Source organism: Martes martes (assembly GCF_963455335.1).
Source record: "Martes martes genome assembly, chromosome: 14".
Lineage (NCBI taxonomy): Eukaryota > Metazoa > Chordata > Mammalia > Carnivora > Mustelidae > Martes > Martes martes.
Genome location: NC_137902.1, coordinates 37,225,385 through 37,244,445, shown reverse-complemented (window position 1 = coordinate 37,244,445; position 19,061 = coordinate 37,225,385). Strand labels below are relative to the sequence as shown.

General features: G+C 37.0%; 1 protein-coding gene across 1 annotated transcript in view; it reads right to left on the bottom strand.

Annotated features, from left to right (window-relative positions):
* Positions 1-19,061, bottom strand: part of CSGALNACT2 (chondroitin sulfate N-acetylgalactosaminyltransferase 2) — a 43,615-nt gene that overhangs the window by 12,003 nt on the left and 12,551 nt on the right. Inside the window, exons 2-6 of the mRNA XM_080823400.1 lie at positions 15,880-16,811; positions 13,392-13,608; positions 11,548-11,649; positions 8,004-8,182; positions 6,360-6,454 (exon numbers count right to left, since the gene is read on the bottom strand). Coding sequence (XP_080679526.1) covers positions 6,360-6,454; positions 8,004-8,182; positions 11,548-11,649; positions 13,392-13,608; positions 15,880-16,540 — 1,254 coding nt within the window. The 5' untranslated portion in view covers positions 16,541-16,811. The remainder of the gene's footprint in view (positions 1-6,359; positions 6,455-8,003; positions 8,183-11,547; positions 11,650-13,391; positions 13,609-15,879; positions 16,812-19,061) is intronic.

Sequence of the window (19,061 nt, the reverse complement as noted above, 5' to 3'; positions counted from 1 at the left end):
GTCTGTAATCCCTGATTGTTAATGTTTTACTGCATTTTTATCTCTCCCTCTCCTAAGCAAGTGGGGGGATGCAGGTGTCCACAGATAATCTACATCTCCAGCCCCCAGGCCCTCACAGGCTGCCAGGTTCACAAATCCATGTGGCAACTTGACACCCTCCCTTGGAGGTCTAATAAACAACATATACACCTACCATGCTCAGGTTGAATCCCTAATCTCTCCTTCTGCCATTCCTGTCTTTAATTCCTCACATCTAATTCTTCAGCAAGTTCTGTCAGACAAATCATACCTCAAACTTTCTCCACGATTACCATCCTTACCCAAGCCACGGTCACCTCCTTGGCACACTGTAAAAGCCTAACTGGCTACTTGTAGCTACAGCCTCACCCCATCCATTCTTTACAGAATCAAAACCCTCCCCAGGCTTTCTATCACACTGAGCTTAAACTCCTTATAGCTCAACATGACTGGCCCAGCTTTGTGCCCTGTTGCCCATTGTGTTTTAGACACCTTAGGAAACCTAGTAGCTGTTCCTTATGCATGGGACTGTCTTTCCCCAGTTACTAGGTAGCAGGTTCTTTCCTGTTATTTGGATGGCCTCTCCAACAGCCTCATCTCAAAAAGGCCTTTCTGACTAAACACACCACAGAAACACCTAATCATTTTTCACAACTCAGCCCGTTTTAATGATCTGCATGGTATTTATTAATTGACTTCATCTTCTGTCTCTTCCTACCAGAATAAAGATTCTTGTGAATAATAACCATGTCTATATGGTTCTAGGTGCTGGGGATTCTAGCAGTGAATAGTGGCTGGCCTAGAATGAACCCTATTGGATGAATTATGGTAACACAGGCAAGTTTGTGCAGTGGATAAGAGTGGAGATACACTGCCCGGGTCCCTGGCCCCAGCCATGCCAGCTGTGCAACTGGGCAGGCACTCAACCACCAGATGGCTATGTCCTCATCTGTAAAACAGGGGTAATAATAGCATACACCTCAGAGGTGTAAGAAGGATTAAATGAGTTAGCATGTATGAAAAACAACAATATCTTATCCAAAGAAAAGGATAGGTAAAAAAAAAAGTTATTATTAGCATCAAAATATCATAAAAAAATACACATAATTTCCCCTTTTTAAACTTCATATTTTCCTCTACATTTACATGGCTGTATAATCTACATTTCATGAACATTTTCCTCTTGCTACATATTCACCATCATATGTACTATAATTCATTATTTTTACAGTTTTGCTGCTTCCAATGTTGTCGATATTATCATATGTATTGCTGCTCTATGGTTCTGTTTCCTCAGGATAGACTCCTGGGAGTGGAGATTACTGGATCAGAGGGATGAACCTGCTTGAAAACTCCTGACCCAGAAAGCTTGCCTACATTCCTACACCACCAGCATGGACGGAAGAACTCCTACCCCACCAGCCTCCCTTGCATGGCTGTTTTAAAAACTGATTTTACAGCAGCAAAAAAGTATTGCACTGCTGTTTTTTATTTATTCTTAGGCTGGTTATTTAAATATGTTTGTTATGAATTACTACCAACTGTCTTTTAGCCTTTTTTTTTCTATTGGTGTATTTCCTGTTTACTTTTAATACAAGGAGATAATATTACACATTATGGAGAGCAAGCTTTTGTCTTGTTTTAAGTGGGCAGATTGAAGTTTAGAAAGGGTAACTTGCAAAGGTTACGAAGTGAAACTACAACTTGAAGTGGAAGTATTTAAACTTATTTTTTTGTGTGTAACATCTAGAATGAACCCACATTCAAATCATTCTTCTCCCACATCCTCCCAAACCAGACAAGAATATTAGCATGCTTTTACATTCCTCTTCACCCTCACATATTGACTCCATTTAGCACTGTGTTTATCAAGCAATTTTTTTTATAAATAAGATTTTTATTTTGGAGTAATTTTAGACTTACAGAAAAGTTGCAAAGTAGTAAACAGAATTCCCATATACTTCTCACCTAGTTTTAACTTCACCTAAATGTTATTATCTTACATTGCTGTAGTACATTATAAAAACTAAGAAACCAACACTAGTATATTACTATTAACTACATTTTATTTATTTGTTTTTAAAGATTTTACTTATTTATTTGAGAGAGGGAGAGAGAGTAAGAACTCATGAGGGAGAGGAAGAGGGAGAAGTAGACTCTTGCTGAGCAAGGAGCTGGCTGCAGGACTTGATACTAGGACTCTGGGATCATGACCTGAGCTGAAGGCAGACGCTTAAATGACTGAGCCACCCAGGCGCCCCACTATTAACTACATTTTAGACTTTATTTGGATTCTATAAGTTTTCCTTTAATGTCCTTTTTTCTGTTCCAGGATCCAGTCCAAGGCACCACACTGCATTTATTTGTTAAGTCTCCTTGGTCTGGAAACTCGTAATTTCTCAGTCTTCCTTTTGATGATCTAGACACTTTTTAAAAAATTACCACTTTTTTTTTTTTTTAGTAATACCCACACCCACTCTGAGGCTCAAACTCACAACCCTGAGTTCAACAGTCGCATGCTCTTCCAACTGAGCCAGCTAAGCACCCTTGATCTTGACATTTTCAAGTATTGCTGGGGTATTTTGTGGAATACTCTTCAATTTGGGTTTGACTGAAGTGTTTCTCATAATTAGGTTTCTGGAAGGAAGGCCACAGAAGTGAAATACCCTTCTTGATTAATCAAATCAGTGGTGCATATAACACTGGTGATGTTAACCTTCATTACTTGGCTTAAGGTGGTGTCTGCCAGGTTTCTCCACTGAATAGCTCTCTTCCCATACTCAGTTCTTTAGAAGTGAGTCACCTAGCTCCACCTACTGGAAAAGAAAGTATCTACATAAGTTATTCAGAATTCTGTAGCAAAGATTTAGCTCTTCTCCCTTATCTATTCCTATCTAATCAGTCTATCCATTGATTCATTATTATTATTTACTCACTTGCTAATTTATTTATATCAGTATGTATTCATGGATAGTTATTTTATGCTTGGGGTTGCAATCCAGTTCTATGTTATTTATATTGTTGCTCAAATTGTTCCAACTTTGCCATTGGGAGTTTGTTCAGGCTCCTGTATCCCGTTTGACATACCCTTATCCTTTTTTTTTGAGTACTGCCTTACTTTCTGGAGCTTCAGGATCCTTGATTTCCTGTCCCTGCACTAAGATCTGGGAGCTGGGTATGCTGGTTACTCTTGGGGTATTACTGCTTCTAGGTCCTCTCAGCACACAGGGCTAGGTAATACACATTTGTATGTGTACCCTTTGAATTTTAAATCCCCAACTGCTATACATTTCTTTTTTATTATGTATTTCATCAACAACTATTTAAACAAGTTTTACTGGGGTTTTGGTGCTGGTGACTACTGTTTTATTCTCAGGTCTTCTTTCAAACGGGTTCATTTCTCATTCTGCTGAAGAGGTCTGTAAGAAGTAAACCTTGAGTCCTTGAATATTCAACAATATCTATTTTGCCCTCAAATAGGTGAAATACAAATTACAGAATTAAAGTTATTTCTCTTACAACATTCAAGATATTGTTTTATTGTCTTCTAGCACCAATTATCATCAAAAAGAAGGCAAATGCCAATCCGATTCTTACTCCTTTGCAGACAAGTTCTCAAATGCCAGACTTGTCTTTCCTTAGCTCTTCGAAGTTTTCTTCTATTTCATCCACTGTCTGTTCTCTCTTTTCTCTCCTTCTGGAGCTCCTACTAACAATTTTGGGAGCTTCGTGAGTGATTCCTCATGTCTCAATTTTTCTCTACATTATCTCTTGGTCTTTATGTGCCCAGGTAACTTGTCTTCTAGTTACAAGCTTGTTTCAACTGTAACCGTTCCAATATTCAGCCCATTTACTGAGTTTTAGATTTTCACAATTTCCAAGTTGACCTTTTTAGCAACAAATCTGGTCTTACTAATTTAATGTTTTCTTTCCCTGAAGACTTATCTTAAAGTTGTTTTCATTCTCTATTCATATTCTCATGTGTTATCTTTTCTGTTTATTAAAATTTGGTGCCTCCCTTTCATAGTGTTGGTTTGGCTACTCTTGGTTAACTGCTACTGTTTTTTGTTTCAAAAATCATTGTTCAGGGGCGCCTGGGTGGCTCGTCAGTTAAGCATCCAACTCTTGATCTCAGCTCAGGTCTTGATCTCGGGGTCTTAAGTTCAAGCCCTATGTTGGGCTCCACACTGGACATTGAGCATACTTAAAGAAAAAAAAATATTATTGTTCAAAAACCCTTGGCTGTCAGCTAAGATTACAGGGGCCTATCTCCAGTAATAGTGGAAGAGGGGCTGAATGTGGTCTTGGGGACAATGTGCCAACAGCAGCTCATTTTCAGAGCCTGGCGCTCCCTATCCATCCTACAACTCAATATTCCCCAAACCTTACCCTCCCTCTCTTGCTCCAGGGATCACATACACTGCCGCAGCCTATAGTCCAATCCCTGTGATGCCTGTTGCTTAGCACATGCCCAGAGAATGTGTATTCCATCATGCTCTGTCTTCCATGAGCTCAGAGAATAGAGAGCAGCCCCATCTTGTGTTCTCCTGAACATATTCCAGATTCTTCTTTCTTTTATCAATCCTATGCCAACTATTGCCATCTTATATCAATTTTTCAAAATTTTCTACCAATGGCACTTCTCTCATTTTCCAAAGCTAATATACTTTTTTCTTTTTAGTAATTCACTTTTACAAAGGATTTAGGGTTTCAGATAAGGCAAATGTGGGTGCTTGGTTTGCCATTTTGATCCCATTTGTTTCTATATTCCTAAGTAATACTGGCCTACAGATAAGGCAGAGTGGTGTGTGTATACAGACACATCAACTGTAGCTAATAGCTATATTGCTATAGCATCAACTGTAGCTAATAGATATATTGCTTACTATATCCAGCCCCTCTGTTAAAGGCAGGACTGGAGTCCGAAGATAATGTTGGTTTCATAAAACTTATTAAGTAGATCATATGGTATTACTTTAACCTGTTCTTCAAAAGTTTGGAAAAACTCACCAATAAAACATTGTACCTATTCATATGCAGGGTAATTTTTTTGATAACTGTTTTAATTTTTTAAGTGGTTCTTAATCTTTTCAGAGCTTCCATCTCTTTTATCTATAAAATGCTAATACAAAATTTGCTTGTGTTAGTAGTTTATAAGTTCTCAAATCTTTTATTTAGAATTTTAAAAATTTACCATATAAAATTGATTTCTCTCAGTTGTTGTATTTTCCTTTTTACCCCAAATCTGCCCACTTTGGTTAAAAACATTTTTTTTTGCACATAAAGAATAAGCTACTATATATTAGCCAAACTATTATTTTTGGTTCATCAATTTCTGCCTTATCTTTATTTCTTTCCTCAGAGTTATTCATTTTTTTAATATCTTAAATTGACTTCTTAGTTCATTTATTTCCATTTTTATTTAATATTAACAATAAAAGATTAGACTAAGTGTAATATAGTATTCTTGACTGGAACCTGCAACACAAAAAGAACATTAGTAGAAAAACTGGTGAAGTCCTAATCTACAGTGTAGTTAGTAGTAACTTAGCAATGTTAATTTCTAATTTTGACAAATCGTTCCATAAGATATTATTCTGAGGGAAAATGGGGTGGAGTACAGGAATGCTCTATACTATCTTTCCAACTTTTCTGTAAATTTAAATTATTCCAACATAGTATGTTTATTTAAAATTAAAAAAAACTTATACAGCTTTATCAATAACATTAAGTTCTGTTATGGGCATTCCCACTCCATGACTTCTTTAGTAACTACCCACAGAATATCATTCCTTCTTAGTTTATTTTGTAGTTTTAATTTCTAGTAAATAAGGTTTTTAAAATTAAAACATTTTTAGTATTACTGAAAATACATTGGCAGAAGTGACTGTAAAATCTACATATTCTAGAACATTAAGTTTTTTCTGTGGCCTAATTTTCTTTCCCTCTCTAGAATGATATTTGATTCTAAAACAGTAAGTGGAAAATCACCTTATGGGGGGTGGTAAAAGATAATATGAAAAGTGATTATAATAACTAGAGTTTTGGGGGGCTCCTGGGTGGCTCAGTCAGTTAAATGTCTGCCTTTGGCCCAGGCCATGACCCTGGGGTCCTGGGACTGAGCCCTGAATCGGGCTCCCTGCTCAGAGGGAGAGCCTGTTTCTCCCTCTCCCTCTGTTGCTCCCCCTGCTTGTACTCACTCTCCTATAAATAAATAAATAAAATCTTAAAAAAAAATAACTACAGTTTTTTATCGAAACTTTCTTTTCTACTTGTGAAACAAACATAAAGGAACCTAGCAAGGATCGTTGTGGCCTTTCATAACTGACAATGAGTCTTACCAGCTGCTGCTCCACAGGTGGTGGTACATCCTGACTGGCATAAACAATGGCAGGGTTGTAAAGACTGAAAACCACAGGGTAAAACACCTTTTTACCTATAAATTAAAATATACAGTTATATCACAAAGTCATAAAATGAAAGACTGATCAATACCGTGTTATCAATATTTAATACTGCTATTTCTTTGGTCATATATGGTGACTTTATCAATATTGTATTTTGTCAATTTTCAGGCTACTAAACATCATGCTGATTTGATGAACATGATGATTTTATAATGTATCAGTAGCTACAAAATTTATAACCTAAAAGAGACTAAAAAACAGACTAAAGGGTGTAATACACATTTACTCCCTTTGACCTTGGAGAGATACACAAAAGTGTTCGGTCAGTTATTCGATAGGTGAGCTATTTACTACTCATCATTTCATCTGATTAGCAGTGATAGATGTAGGTTAACCTCTGACAATCACCAAGAACTTAGAAACGTGTTAAATCCATCCTTCAAAATGAATCACAGAAACAGTAAATCCAAAGAATACTATCAAATCAACAGATTTGCACACAATAATTAAAATATAGAACTGCAGACAGATTTTGGTAAGATTTGGAAAAGTTGGGAAGAGTTAAAAATACCTGATCTAATAGCCTCTGCAGAAAACCTTGTCATTAGCATTCAAATAGCAGTGAAGGGACCTGTGAAGACTAAGGAGCCCTCAACAGAGAAGCCCTTGCTAAGATAGGCCTCAGTTAGACATGATAATATAAAGTGCTCAGTAACCATCAAGTACTTGTGGTAATGTGGCAGCCTTTCTATTAACAAAATCCCTACTAGATGCTCATCTCACCTTTGCTAAAACTCACTTAGGGATCTAAGTTCAATTCTCAGGGAAAATCTATTTCTAGACATTAAAATATTTTTTTTACATTGAGCAAGTATGTTTCCTTCCACTTTCACATTGTGAACTTCATATTGTCTGGTGCAAAAAAAGTAAACCCAACCCTCATTTATTCACTAGGTGCTCAAAGAGTTCCTGACAATGATCCCTATGAAAATAATTAATAGGCTAATAATCTGCATGATATGAATAGTTCTACAAAAAAGCATTTACTAGGAGTTTTTTTTGGCACAGAAAATTTTCTTTTCACATTTAAAATAAGATTTGATTTATAAAAATATCATTTGCTCATACATTTTCAAAAAATACCTATAACATAAAGCAAAGTATAGTAAATGATCCCCAAATATGTAGTATGGATGCCAAGCACCATCTGTATCTAGGTTTCTTCATGTGTGTGTGTCTCTGTTGGTACCACCTGCCTGAGGTAGAGTACTTCTTTCACACATCTCCATGTTGTCTGCTTGGCTCTTTTTCTGATAAGTGCTGCTTCCTCCTTGTCAATTTTAAGACATTTTCTTTGCTTTTATTTATTTGGATTCAAATTTTGGCAAGGGATTTGGCCACAAGAGAACAGGGGTATGAACTTCAGAGGGGCAAATTTTAACTTTTTTACTTAATATTCCAGTTAAAGTATGCCTAATATAACTTTAAGAAAACATAATTAACTTGATCCAAAATATGGGACATGCTGACACTGTTCTCAATTTCTACACTCAACTCATCTACCAAGATTTTACGCACCTGGCTCAGCATTTAACCGGCAGCTGTTAAGGAATTCAGCTGAGAAATATATATCAACATCACAGAAAAACATCAAGACCTCTCCCTTGTCCCAAGCTCGGGCACCCACATTTAGTCCTCGTCCACGATTAAATTCTTCATTCAAGGAGACCAAAGTGTAATTGTGAAAATTAGACTCACTAGGAGGAAAGCATATACAACAAAGGATAAGTCCCACTTAAAATTTAACAACTCTCTTCTTTCAACAAGACTTACAAAATATGTTTTATACTTTAAGTATTTTTCAATTTTGGTTCTACAGTCATACAGGGAAAGGAAATTATCAGCTTCACATGTATGATCAACATCAGGGACAGATATTGACTAAATGGCCGTATCTGAGCCAACATGTTTGTGGTGTGAGCTTAAAAAGTGTTGAGGGATCACTGCTCCTCAGGATCTTAAAAACTTATTGGGGAGATAAGGAATATACACATGGAAAAACGGCCATAATGTTTGGTAATAAACAATTCATTTCATATGAATGGTACATTCAAAGAGTGCTCCTGTGTTTTTTGGATCTTTGCTCACATGTCCTCTTATCGGAGGGATTCCCCTCATACCATTTGTGAAGTTGTCCCGACCTCCCTCTCTTTAATCTTTATCCCCCTGCCCAGCTTTGCTTTCCTCAGCAACACCAGACATGTTTGTTTGTCTCCCCCCACCCACTGGAACATAAACTCCATGAGAGCAGGGATTTTGTTTTGTTCATTATTGTGGATATAGTGTACCTCCTCAAAGAGTAGGAGTTCAATAAATATTTGCTGAATGAATGAATGAACAGCAGTTCTGAGAAAAAAGATTGCTTTTGTCTGAGAGTAGTTAGAGACTAGAGAGGTTAGAAGCAGAATTAAAGTTATGCCTTGATTAAATTCCTGAATTCAGTAGTGAGTTTAAAGGTTATTCCAATTAATTATTCTCAAAGGCAAAGAGGTAAGAAAGTAGAAAGCATTTTAGAGAACAGAGATTAGACAAATGGGATGAGAACGAAGGGATCTTAAATTGGGAACAACAAGAGAAGACCAGAAAAGGGTCAGACTGAGGAGTAGCTTCTGTGAGAAGTTAAAGAAGTTGGTCAGTGTCTTTGAGGCAAGGAGTTTTTCTGCCAGGGCAGTTGTTCTCACAGGGAAGTCCCAACACCCACAGCATCAGCCTCCCCTGGAAAGCAATGGAAATGCAAATTCTTGGGCCCCACCCCAGACCCCTGAATCAAATACTAGGGGTGATGCTGAGCATCTGTGTCTCTCTTGGTAAAGTCACACCAGGTGACTCTGATGTTAAAGGTGGAGAACTGCTACGCTAGGATATGGCCAGATCAAAAAGGGACATTTTAGGAAGATTACTCTTTATAAATGTATAGAATGGGAATGGAGAGATGGAAGCAAAGGCTCAAATAGTTTCCAGAGTGGACTCCACATGCTCCGAATGCCCACACTGCCCTTCTCATGGATATAAATCTCTCCCTTCTTTTGGGAAAACTGCTGATTACCACGCCACACTCCCACCACCTAGTGGAGGAACTAATCACAGAACACCCAGACCACAGTAATTTCCTAGGGGCAGGGACCAGACTCAAGCTGCGCCAATTCCAATACCCAAATCCCACCTGGCCATAGTGACTGGCTTAAGAGTGGGCAAAACTCCTTCCCTGGGCTTTTCTCAACTGGATCTGGGAGAAAGCTCTTTCCTCTCTGATGGCAAAGCTGAGAAGATGTGAGCCCAAAGCCGCCAACAGCCATATACCTCACATGTGGAAGAAGGCAATCTGCAATAGGAGAATGAAGTCAACATGCAGAGAAAAACAGACAAGAAGACAAGAGAATTTTCATGGTGCTCAAGTCTCTGGTTCCAGTCCCTAAAATATCAAAGCTGTTTTGGTTTTTCTCCCCAAATTTGGCTGTAATAATCCCTTCAGTTTGGGGACTATCCAAGATTCTTCCATTAACACTCCCAGTTTCCTTAAGCAAGTTCAAGACAGGTTTCTATCATGTGCCACAGAGGAGTCTTGAGTAATGCAGTGATAGCTTCAGTAGTACCAATGTAAATGCCTGGCATTTAGTGGGTGACCTGAAAATGGTGAAGAGGGAAGAGAAGGAAAGAAATGAAGGAGGGGGAACCTGAGTTAGGGTGGTGGCAGTAGCAGGGAAAGGACAGGGAAAAGGTCCTGTGCAGTTAAGTAAGAACTGACTAGAGGTAAAGAATGAAAGACGCTAACTCTCAGACATTAAGCCCAGGGGATCATGAAAATGGTCTTAGTCTGAACTGAAAGAGGGCCACCAAGAGAAGCAGCTAGTGTGAAGGGGGAAGAAAAGACAGTATTTGTTTTTTAATACATGTGCTGTGAGAGTCCCTTCAGGGTAGGGACTATAACACTCTCTTCTGTGCCCGTCTATTCCAACCACCCCAGTTAGACTCCCGAGCAGTGTACCTGGAACATAGTCGGTGGGACTCAAGGAATGTTAGTTGAACAATTCGAGAAGAATGGCCGGCCAAATCTGGACTCTTTGGGAATGGCCACAACTAGCAGAAAGGTAAAGAAGCAGGTAAAGGATACAGAGTTGGCTTGGTCTGAAAAGACAATCAACCTAAAATTTTACACTGTAACATATTTACATTTACAAAATATATTCATTTTACAAACATCAGAGGAATATGTCAAGAAGGAAGTACTGGTTAGGCATTAAATGTAAAAAAGCGACCAAAGAGGATGACAGAAAAAAGGCTGAATTTGGCAGTTAGATCATAACTTTGGGCCTATAACTTAGAGATGAAAAGGCTGAAAAGCTATAGAATTAATGTCAGAGTATTAAGGAATTACCAATTCATTCATTCAAACCTCTGAGTACCTACTATGTGCCAGGTACTATATGAGTTGTCTGATTAGAGAACTACTGTTCGGTGAGGTTTAGCTATGAAAGGAAAGAAACCTACCAGCAGCTACTGGTACTACAGAGTCAGGTGGTGGTGGCTTAAGGACAGGAGAGACCTAAGCATTATTTGCAGGGCAAGAAGAAGGAACTTGGGAAAATGGAAGGAAAGAAAGGTGACAAATGAGAGAAAAGCTTAGGAGATGACATCAAAGTGAAGGGATTAGATTTAGAAAAAGGGGAAGAGTCCAACAAAAGGGAACGAAGAAGTAATAAATGGAGGCAAATAAACAGAAGGTGGCTGGGCCACAGAGTGAGAGGGCTCGGATCATGCCAGGCTGGCTGCCAAGAGGTCAGGGAAGACGAATCATTTAGAGTTGCATGAGTGAACTGAGGGGTGAAATGAGGAACTTACTAGCACCACCACTCATTTGCTCAGCCAACTTTTAAACAGCAGCTATTAAAAATCAACTCATTATGCTGTGAAGTGTTTAAACCTGGAGATTCACAGACCTGTACCCCTGGGGCTAATAATACATTATATGTTTATTTAAAAAAAATCAACTCATTAAATATCTGAAGTTCTCATTCTTCTAATGTTATGTATCAAGACTTCAATTTGGACATGGCTCACTAACCTTGTGACAGATTCTAGGATAGACTTGACTTTAGATAATCCTTCTTTACCAAAATACACCACTGTGAGATGAATTCTCTTGTCCTGATGAATACACACATCCCTAACAGAATTGAAAAATAAAGTTCATTCAAAAAAATATATAAGGCACTACTCATTCAGAAAGCAACCACATGAAGTTTTAACAAAACAAATGAGGCATTACTCATTTAGAATGACACTGCATGAAGCTTTAAGTAAATATAAAAGTGGCAATATTGCTGAATTATTAACAACATCAGAGCAAACGCATAACAATATAACCACATGAATATAGTCCTTGGAGGTCCACAGAGGTTGCCATATTCCAAAATATTTTTGAAACTTTTGCTTTGGTATTGCCTTCAGAAGCAAATTACAAGCTACTCAAGGAAAGAAGTCTAAAAACCAAATAAATAAATATTCAAGTTGTTAGTCAAGAGTTATTTTGTCCTCAGACTGGCTAATTCCAGAAATTATACCTCTCATCAAGGAATAAATATCTGCCATGGCTGAGATTACTTACTGTAAAGAATAATGTAGCATCTGAAAGCAATTCCAAGAAAAGCAGTAAAAAATGCTTTAGGAAATCAGATCTCAGGTGAGCAATTTCAAATAGGCAAAACTCATTTGGAAGCATGATTTCTAGATATTCTGCTACAGAGCAGCATTAACTTTTATTTATTTTTTTTTAAAGATTTTATTTATTTATTTGACAGAGATCACAAGTAGTCAGAGAGGCAAGCAGAGAGAGAGGGGGAAGCAGGCTCCCTGCTGAGCAGAGAGCCTGATGCGGGGCTCGATCCCAGGACCCTGAGATCACGACTGGAGCCAAAGGCAGAGGCTTAACCCACTGAGCCACCCAGGCACCCCAAACATTAACTTTTAAATCCAATGATTTCAATATGAGAATAAAGACTGGGATTATAAAGCATTAAAACTAGCATAGTAAAATATTAGAAACATGGCAATTGTTAAACAAAAGGGCAAAACTTTCCTCACATGTTACCCTGATACATACTTGATAACACTTTAACACTTCAGCATTTTAAAATATCCAAATTTAATGGCAAAAAAGGAAAAAAAAATTTTAAAAATTGTTATAGTCTCTTCTTCTCAAGACGGAATAACTCTCTCATCTTTAGTTAAATGTTTGTATTTCTAAAATTATTTCAATGTTAAAATTCCAATTGTTCTTAGGGAATTTTCTGGAGAAATAGCAATGACATGTCCTGTAGGTTCATTGGGAAAGCAATTATGAGCATAAAGGTTTGTCAAAAGACATGCAACCTGTATCTTTAAAATATGTGGGTTTTATTGTATGTAAATTGTGCCTCAATAAAGTTATTTTTAAAAATTCAACTCATCCTAAAATGAACTCACAGGTCGTCAAATATAGTTTCTAATAGTTGTCACTCTCAATTTACTTCAAAATTCAAATTGCCAGGGACACCTGGGTGGCTCAGTTGGTTAAGCAGCTGCGTTCAGCTCAGGTCATAATCCCAGTGTCCTGGGATCGAGTCCCACATTGGGCTCCTTGCTCAGTAGGGAGCCTGTTCCTCCCTCTGCCACTGCCTGCCACTTTGTCTGCCTGTGCTTGCTCTCTCTGACAAATAAATAAAATCTTAAAAAAAAAATTCAAATTGCCAATAACACAATATACATGCTTTTAAAAAAAGAGAGTATCAAAAACTAAGATTCCCCAAAGCCCATAAAATTACTCTGGAATTCTAAGTAATCACACTCAGTGAAGATAAATTAAGCAAATCTGCATGAAATGTGATTTTTTAGAAGTGCTTAGCCAAATCATTAAGCCCTGAGAGTTACCTGAAATTCTGCATAAACTGTGCAAATGCTTCAGTTCTTTCAGCAAGTGGCACAATGATATTAATAACTGATCTAGTAATGTCAATCATCTCGCTCTTCACTTTCATGAGAGGTCCAAAAGGGCGGAAGAGGGTCACATGTCTATATTCCATAAGGTCTGCTTTCTTAAAAAAGAGTTCATACTGTGTGCCCTTATCTCTCTCGGTGCGATAATAACCTAAAGGAAAGAGTTAGGGACAAAGATGTCTCCAGGTCAAAGTTTATAAATTCAATGTGAATACTGATTTTACTCAAAGATCAAAAGTACAAAACCAGACATGTAGTGTTTTTAATCATTCAATAATTTAATCATTTAATAATTTAATCATTAGTGTTTTTAATCATTCTGTGAAAATAATTATCCCTATTGTACAGTTGAAAACAATTATTTCTTTAAAAGGAGAGATAACAAAAAATGTTCACTCCTCTATTATTAGTCCATTCATAAATATGTTCCAAATCACAATTATTCCTTTTTACATATGACTTTTTTAGTAGTAGAGCCTATCAACACAGTAATCATATGATGAAAATAAATTACTTCTACCAATACTAAATTCTAGACCTGAGAGTCAAAACTTCTATTGCTTGGTTCAGTTTAACTAAAATGAATGGAGCGCCTTCATGTCAATCATTGGTGGTATAAAGAGGGCTATACAGTCCTGGTTTTGAGGAGCGGTCAGTCTAGTGAGGGAGACAGAAAAATAAGGAAATAAAAACAATACAATGATACATATTTCACTCTACAAACACACACACACACACACACACACACACACTCACTCTCTCTCTCTTTCTCTGAAGAGAGTGAAGTCAGACAAAGAAAAATTAGTACAGATTTAAACATGGTGATCTGAGGTAACTTCAGGAGAAAAGTTTGGAAGTCTCTTGGGCTATCTGATTTTTAAGTGTACATTCAGGAGAGAGGGAAGACCTAGAGATGTGTGAGTCAGTCAATATCTGGGAATAAAAAAATGAACGAGATAGACGAATCCACTCTCTCCTGAGGCTTACCACAGCCTAAGAGAACTACAAATCAGGAAATGGGCAATATCATATACTATGACAAGTACTATGAAAGGGGACACGGGTAGAGGTTACGAGAGAATACAGGAAATACTGTTATCTTAAGACTTGCAGGTTAGAGATGACTTCTAAGTGAAGTGAAGCTAAAGTCTGGAAAAGGAACAGGACTTACTGAATAATGAGTATTTTTTATTTTTGCCAGGGGGGTAGCAGAGTGGAAGAAAAGTGGGGGACAAAATTATGTTCCATGCAGAGAAAAATCCTGTCAGTGAAAGAATTGAAAGAGAGTTATAAGATAAGCAGAAGCTGTAGAATATAAAACTGACATGGCTTCCTTCCTTTATTAAGGCAGATGTGAAGACATTTTATACTTTAGTGAGTTATTTCCTCAGTTATTTCCTTTCAATTCTGCTATAAGCTACAGATACGGTAAAAAGACAAAAAGCTGAATTTGAAGAAAAGTTAGAAGAGTTTTGAGAGAAACAGCCCATTCAAAATTGCACTAAGTGACAACAAAAAAAAAGAAGTGACTACAATGAAAAGATAGCTGAAGTACCATGGAAAGCACAATGACCTTCCTGATGGCCTCCAAAGGTCTTAAGGTGCTACTACACTGTAGTATAGCAAGTACTATCCATGATGATTCAAGGCCAAGGAAATTACATATGGTATACTGTTCATAAAATCAAGCAAAGAGAACTTTCAAGACAGATTTATATCCAAAATGGTTTTAAGTTTGTCACTAAATATCTGGCAGGAGATAGTAAGATGGAGATGGGTGGGGATCTGTATTTCTATTTATACCAATCAGCAAATATCTTAAGTTTACAGAAGTGTCCCTCAACTTTTGAGTCATACTCCATCTTGCTATGTATACATTCCATGCCCTTTCTGCAGTCTGTATTAGGAAAACAGGTTATTTCTTTACTTTTTCAAATACCAAATATGCTTTTCAAAACTATATATACCCTCTTGATGTTCTGACATGTGGTTCTCCTCCCCCTAAAATATAGAATAACCATCAATCCACTAAATTAGGGTTTTTTTCCTTCCTTTATCAAATGGTTTTCAAATCATGAACCTTAGTTCATATATTTTGAAAAATACAAAAAGGGAACATCAAGACCAGATAAGAATGCAAAAACATACATGTACAAATACATGCATAGCCCTAAGAGCCCTTCAACTTGAGCCCTGTATAGTATATTTTTCTACATAAACTTAGATTTATTCTATTTCCCTGGTCCTCTATTTTATTATGGTCACATTATAACTTTTTTTTTTAAAGCCACTTCAAATTCAGTATTTGAGTAAAAACTCAAATATTTTAATACTGTAAATAATGAATGACTTATAATACCAGCATAGAGTAATAGAATTGTCATACTAACATAACTATGGATCAACATATTTTTCACATTACCTTCTATGAAGTCATTTTCATTAAATACCATTTTCTCTCCAAGGGGACCATCTTCATCTTCCTGTTCATCATCTTCATCAGGATTATTAATGACCTCCAAGCCAGCTTCAATGACTTCTACCAATTCATCTCGCTTATCTTTTCTAACTGGCTTTTCTTCTGGATGGCGAGTGAGACCCATTTCCAACTGGAATACTTTCATTAAGGTAAAACTTTCAAAGGGAATGACTCCATACTCACTAGGTAATTTGGCTCCTATGCTAACTTCAGCTTTGTCAATTTGGGAATGAAGAAATTCTAAAAGATCAGTAGGTGTTTGTTCTTTGTTGCCTTGATAGCCTATGCCATTAGCCCCCACACTTTTTCTCTCTTGCAGTGATCTCATCTTCTCACTCATTTCTTGCAATTCTTGTTTTAGTTGGGCAATTTGACGTTTTAGACTGGTAGCCCTGGTTTGATAATGTTCTTCTTGCTCCTGTAGGAGGGCTTGATAATACTCTTTACCATAATTTTCCCCAACAACACCAGGAAGAGGTGCATTTCCATCAGTTTGGGGGGCACATTCCAGGAGGTACAAAAATAATACCAAACTGCAGAGTAAAGCGAGACCCAAGAGTAGCCAGTGGGTCCGGGTCTGAAGAATCAATCCTCTTCTAGGCATTCTTATTAATGTGGACTTGCCTAACAAGGTAAGTTCTTTGGTTGTTCATACCTTTGCAAAAAATTATCAAAAATTAACAAAATCAGAATTTCCACTAAAGGTACCAAAATGAACTCTGTTATAGCTTAAAAAATTTCTTCCTTCAGCAGTGAAGACTACTTGCAGAAATGAGAAATAGTGCATACTTCCTGTATTGTTATCATGATATCCAGAATAAAGAAATCTGATCTACAGAATCAGATAAAATTCCATTATATGGGTGGTGATTTTCCTGAAAGAAACAGATAGAGTCGATCAGAATCTTATTTCTTTTTTTTTTTTTTTAAAGATTTTATTTATTTGACAGACAGAGATCACAAGTAGGCAGAGAAGCAGGTAGAGAGAGGAGGAAGCAGGCTCCCTGCCAAGCAGAGAGCCCGATGCGGGGCCTGATCCCAGGGCCCTGGGATCATGACCTGAGCCGAAGGCAGAGGCTTTAACCCACTGAGCCACCCAGGCACCCCAGAATCTTATTTCTTTAAGTGTATCAAATTGTTGGTAGTTTTGGTAAACTTAGTGATGTGACTACTCTACGTAGAACACCATGAGAAGTGCTAATACAATGTAGAATATTCAGTAAATGCTCGAAGAAAGTATTAAGAGAAATATCTTATAAAACACTAAAATCCCACATTTAATACTTTTAACCACAATGTCCACACAACCATAACCTCCTGAAGGAATCAAAGTATTAAAATTATGTTTAGCATACTTTGTGTTACAGAGATATTACTGTTTCTAATTATTCAAAAATTTTAACATTTATAACCCTTTATTAACACAATATTTAGATTAATATGCCATTTCCCACCTAGTGAATATCACCATTTGGGAACTGAGTTTCCATAAATTGTTTTTGATATATTGATAATGGCTTATTAGGGACAGATATTTTCTTCCAGTTTATTCAATTCAAGCACTCTATTTCATTAATTTCTATGGCTGAACCCAACCAATAAAAGAGCCTTAAAATTAAGTATGTGTGTGAGGGGAGAGACAATTCCAAAAGGTCACAGACATCTGGAAAACACATTAAGAAACATTTTTACATCCAAAGTCCTCCCATAGATTATTTGAGCATTAGATCACCTAATTCTTTCCACTGTATTACACAGCAACAGATTTCCTACAAGTCTGGAAAGGTTTAGAGTCTATTTAAAGAAAAAACATGACCATTTTAATGTTTATCTACTGGGAAAAAAATTCAAAAACCATTTAAAATAAATGTAAAATCACACACTACTGTTCATACTATAACCAGTTGTGTGAGCTCTTCCATATTTCTTTTTTTTTTTAAAGATTTTATTTATTTATTTGACAGACAGAGATCACAAGTAGGCAGAGAGGCAGGCAGAGAGAGAGGAGGAAGCAGACTCCCCGCTGAGCAGAGAGCCCGATGTGGGGCTCGATCCCAGGACCCTGGGATCACGACCCGAGCCGAAGGCAGAGGCCTTAACCCACCGAGCCACCCAGGCGCCCTCCATATTTCTTTTTAAACTTAGAATCCTTAATTCTATAAATAGAGAATGTTAAATTTAGGAGACAGGAGGTCTCCACTGCAGAGAGAACTTTCATTCTAACAAAGTATTTGTCAAGGATGTGTGATACTCCAGCAGGCTTTAATAGAGATGGTTTCTACCAGTGCAGCAGAACTTATGGGAGATCACTGGGGGAACATCAGACCTAGTCACCTTCTCAGTGATTAGGAAAGCCTGAATGCCTTTTTCTTTTTCCTTTTTTTTCCTTGTGGCACATATCTGTATAAAAATGTAGGATAGATTCAAACTTCTTATAGCTAGTAGACCAAAATAATGGACTTAAGTACCCTGAGCCATTTATTACTTTCAATAAACAAATGATAACCAAGTATCATGAAAATTTAAACCTACTACAAAGAAGTTTTAATATGATGCCATTTGTTTTATGATTGTAAAGCTTGTTTTAAGTGATGCAGAAAAAAATAGGAAAAAATTTCGGTAAAAAGAGAAGTATCTAATTAAAAAATAAGAATGCAAAGTTAATATTAGTCCTAGGACTTTACCACGTCTCAAAACCATAATTCTTAGCATAAGAAATAATTTGAGTATCATCATTTGAAAGCTAAAACTCAGAGGTATCACTTTTAACTATTTTAAGCTCTTACTAGCCTGCTTGTTAGGGGAAAAAAAGACTAAAGCTGAAAATGCAGAGTCATAATCTTATATTAATTATTAATAAATTATATATATTTGACTAGGTTCCAGGTAGCTTTGCTGTAAGCATATTTGTGATAAGCATTTTCATTGCATAGCTAATAGGCCATAAAGGTAATCCTGTAGAAGACTGAAAAATAACTGGCTGACAGTTTGGTTTCACTGCTCCATCGACACAGTATTTCTGTTTTTATATTATATAAATCTTAGCCCTCATAATGATCTATACAGCGGCAGAGTTTTGAACCCACATTTCCCATAGAACTTTGGAATGTTTATCAATGGACACC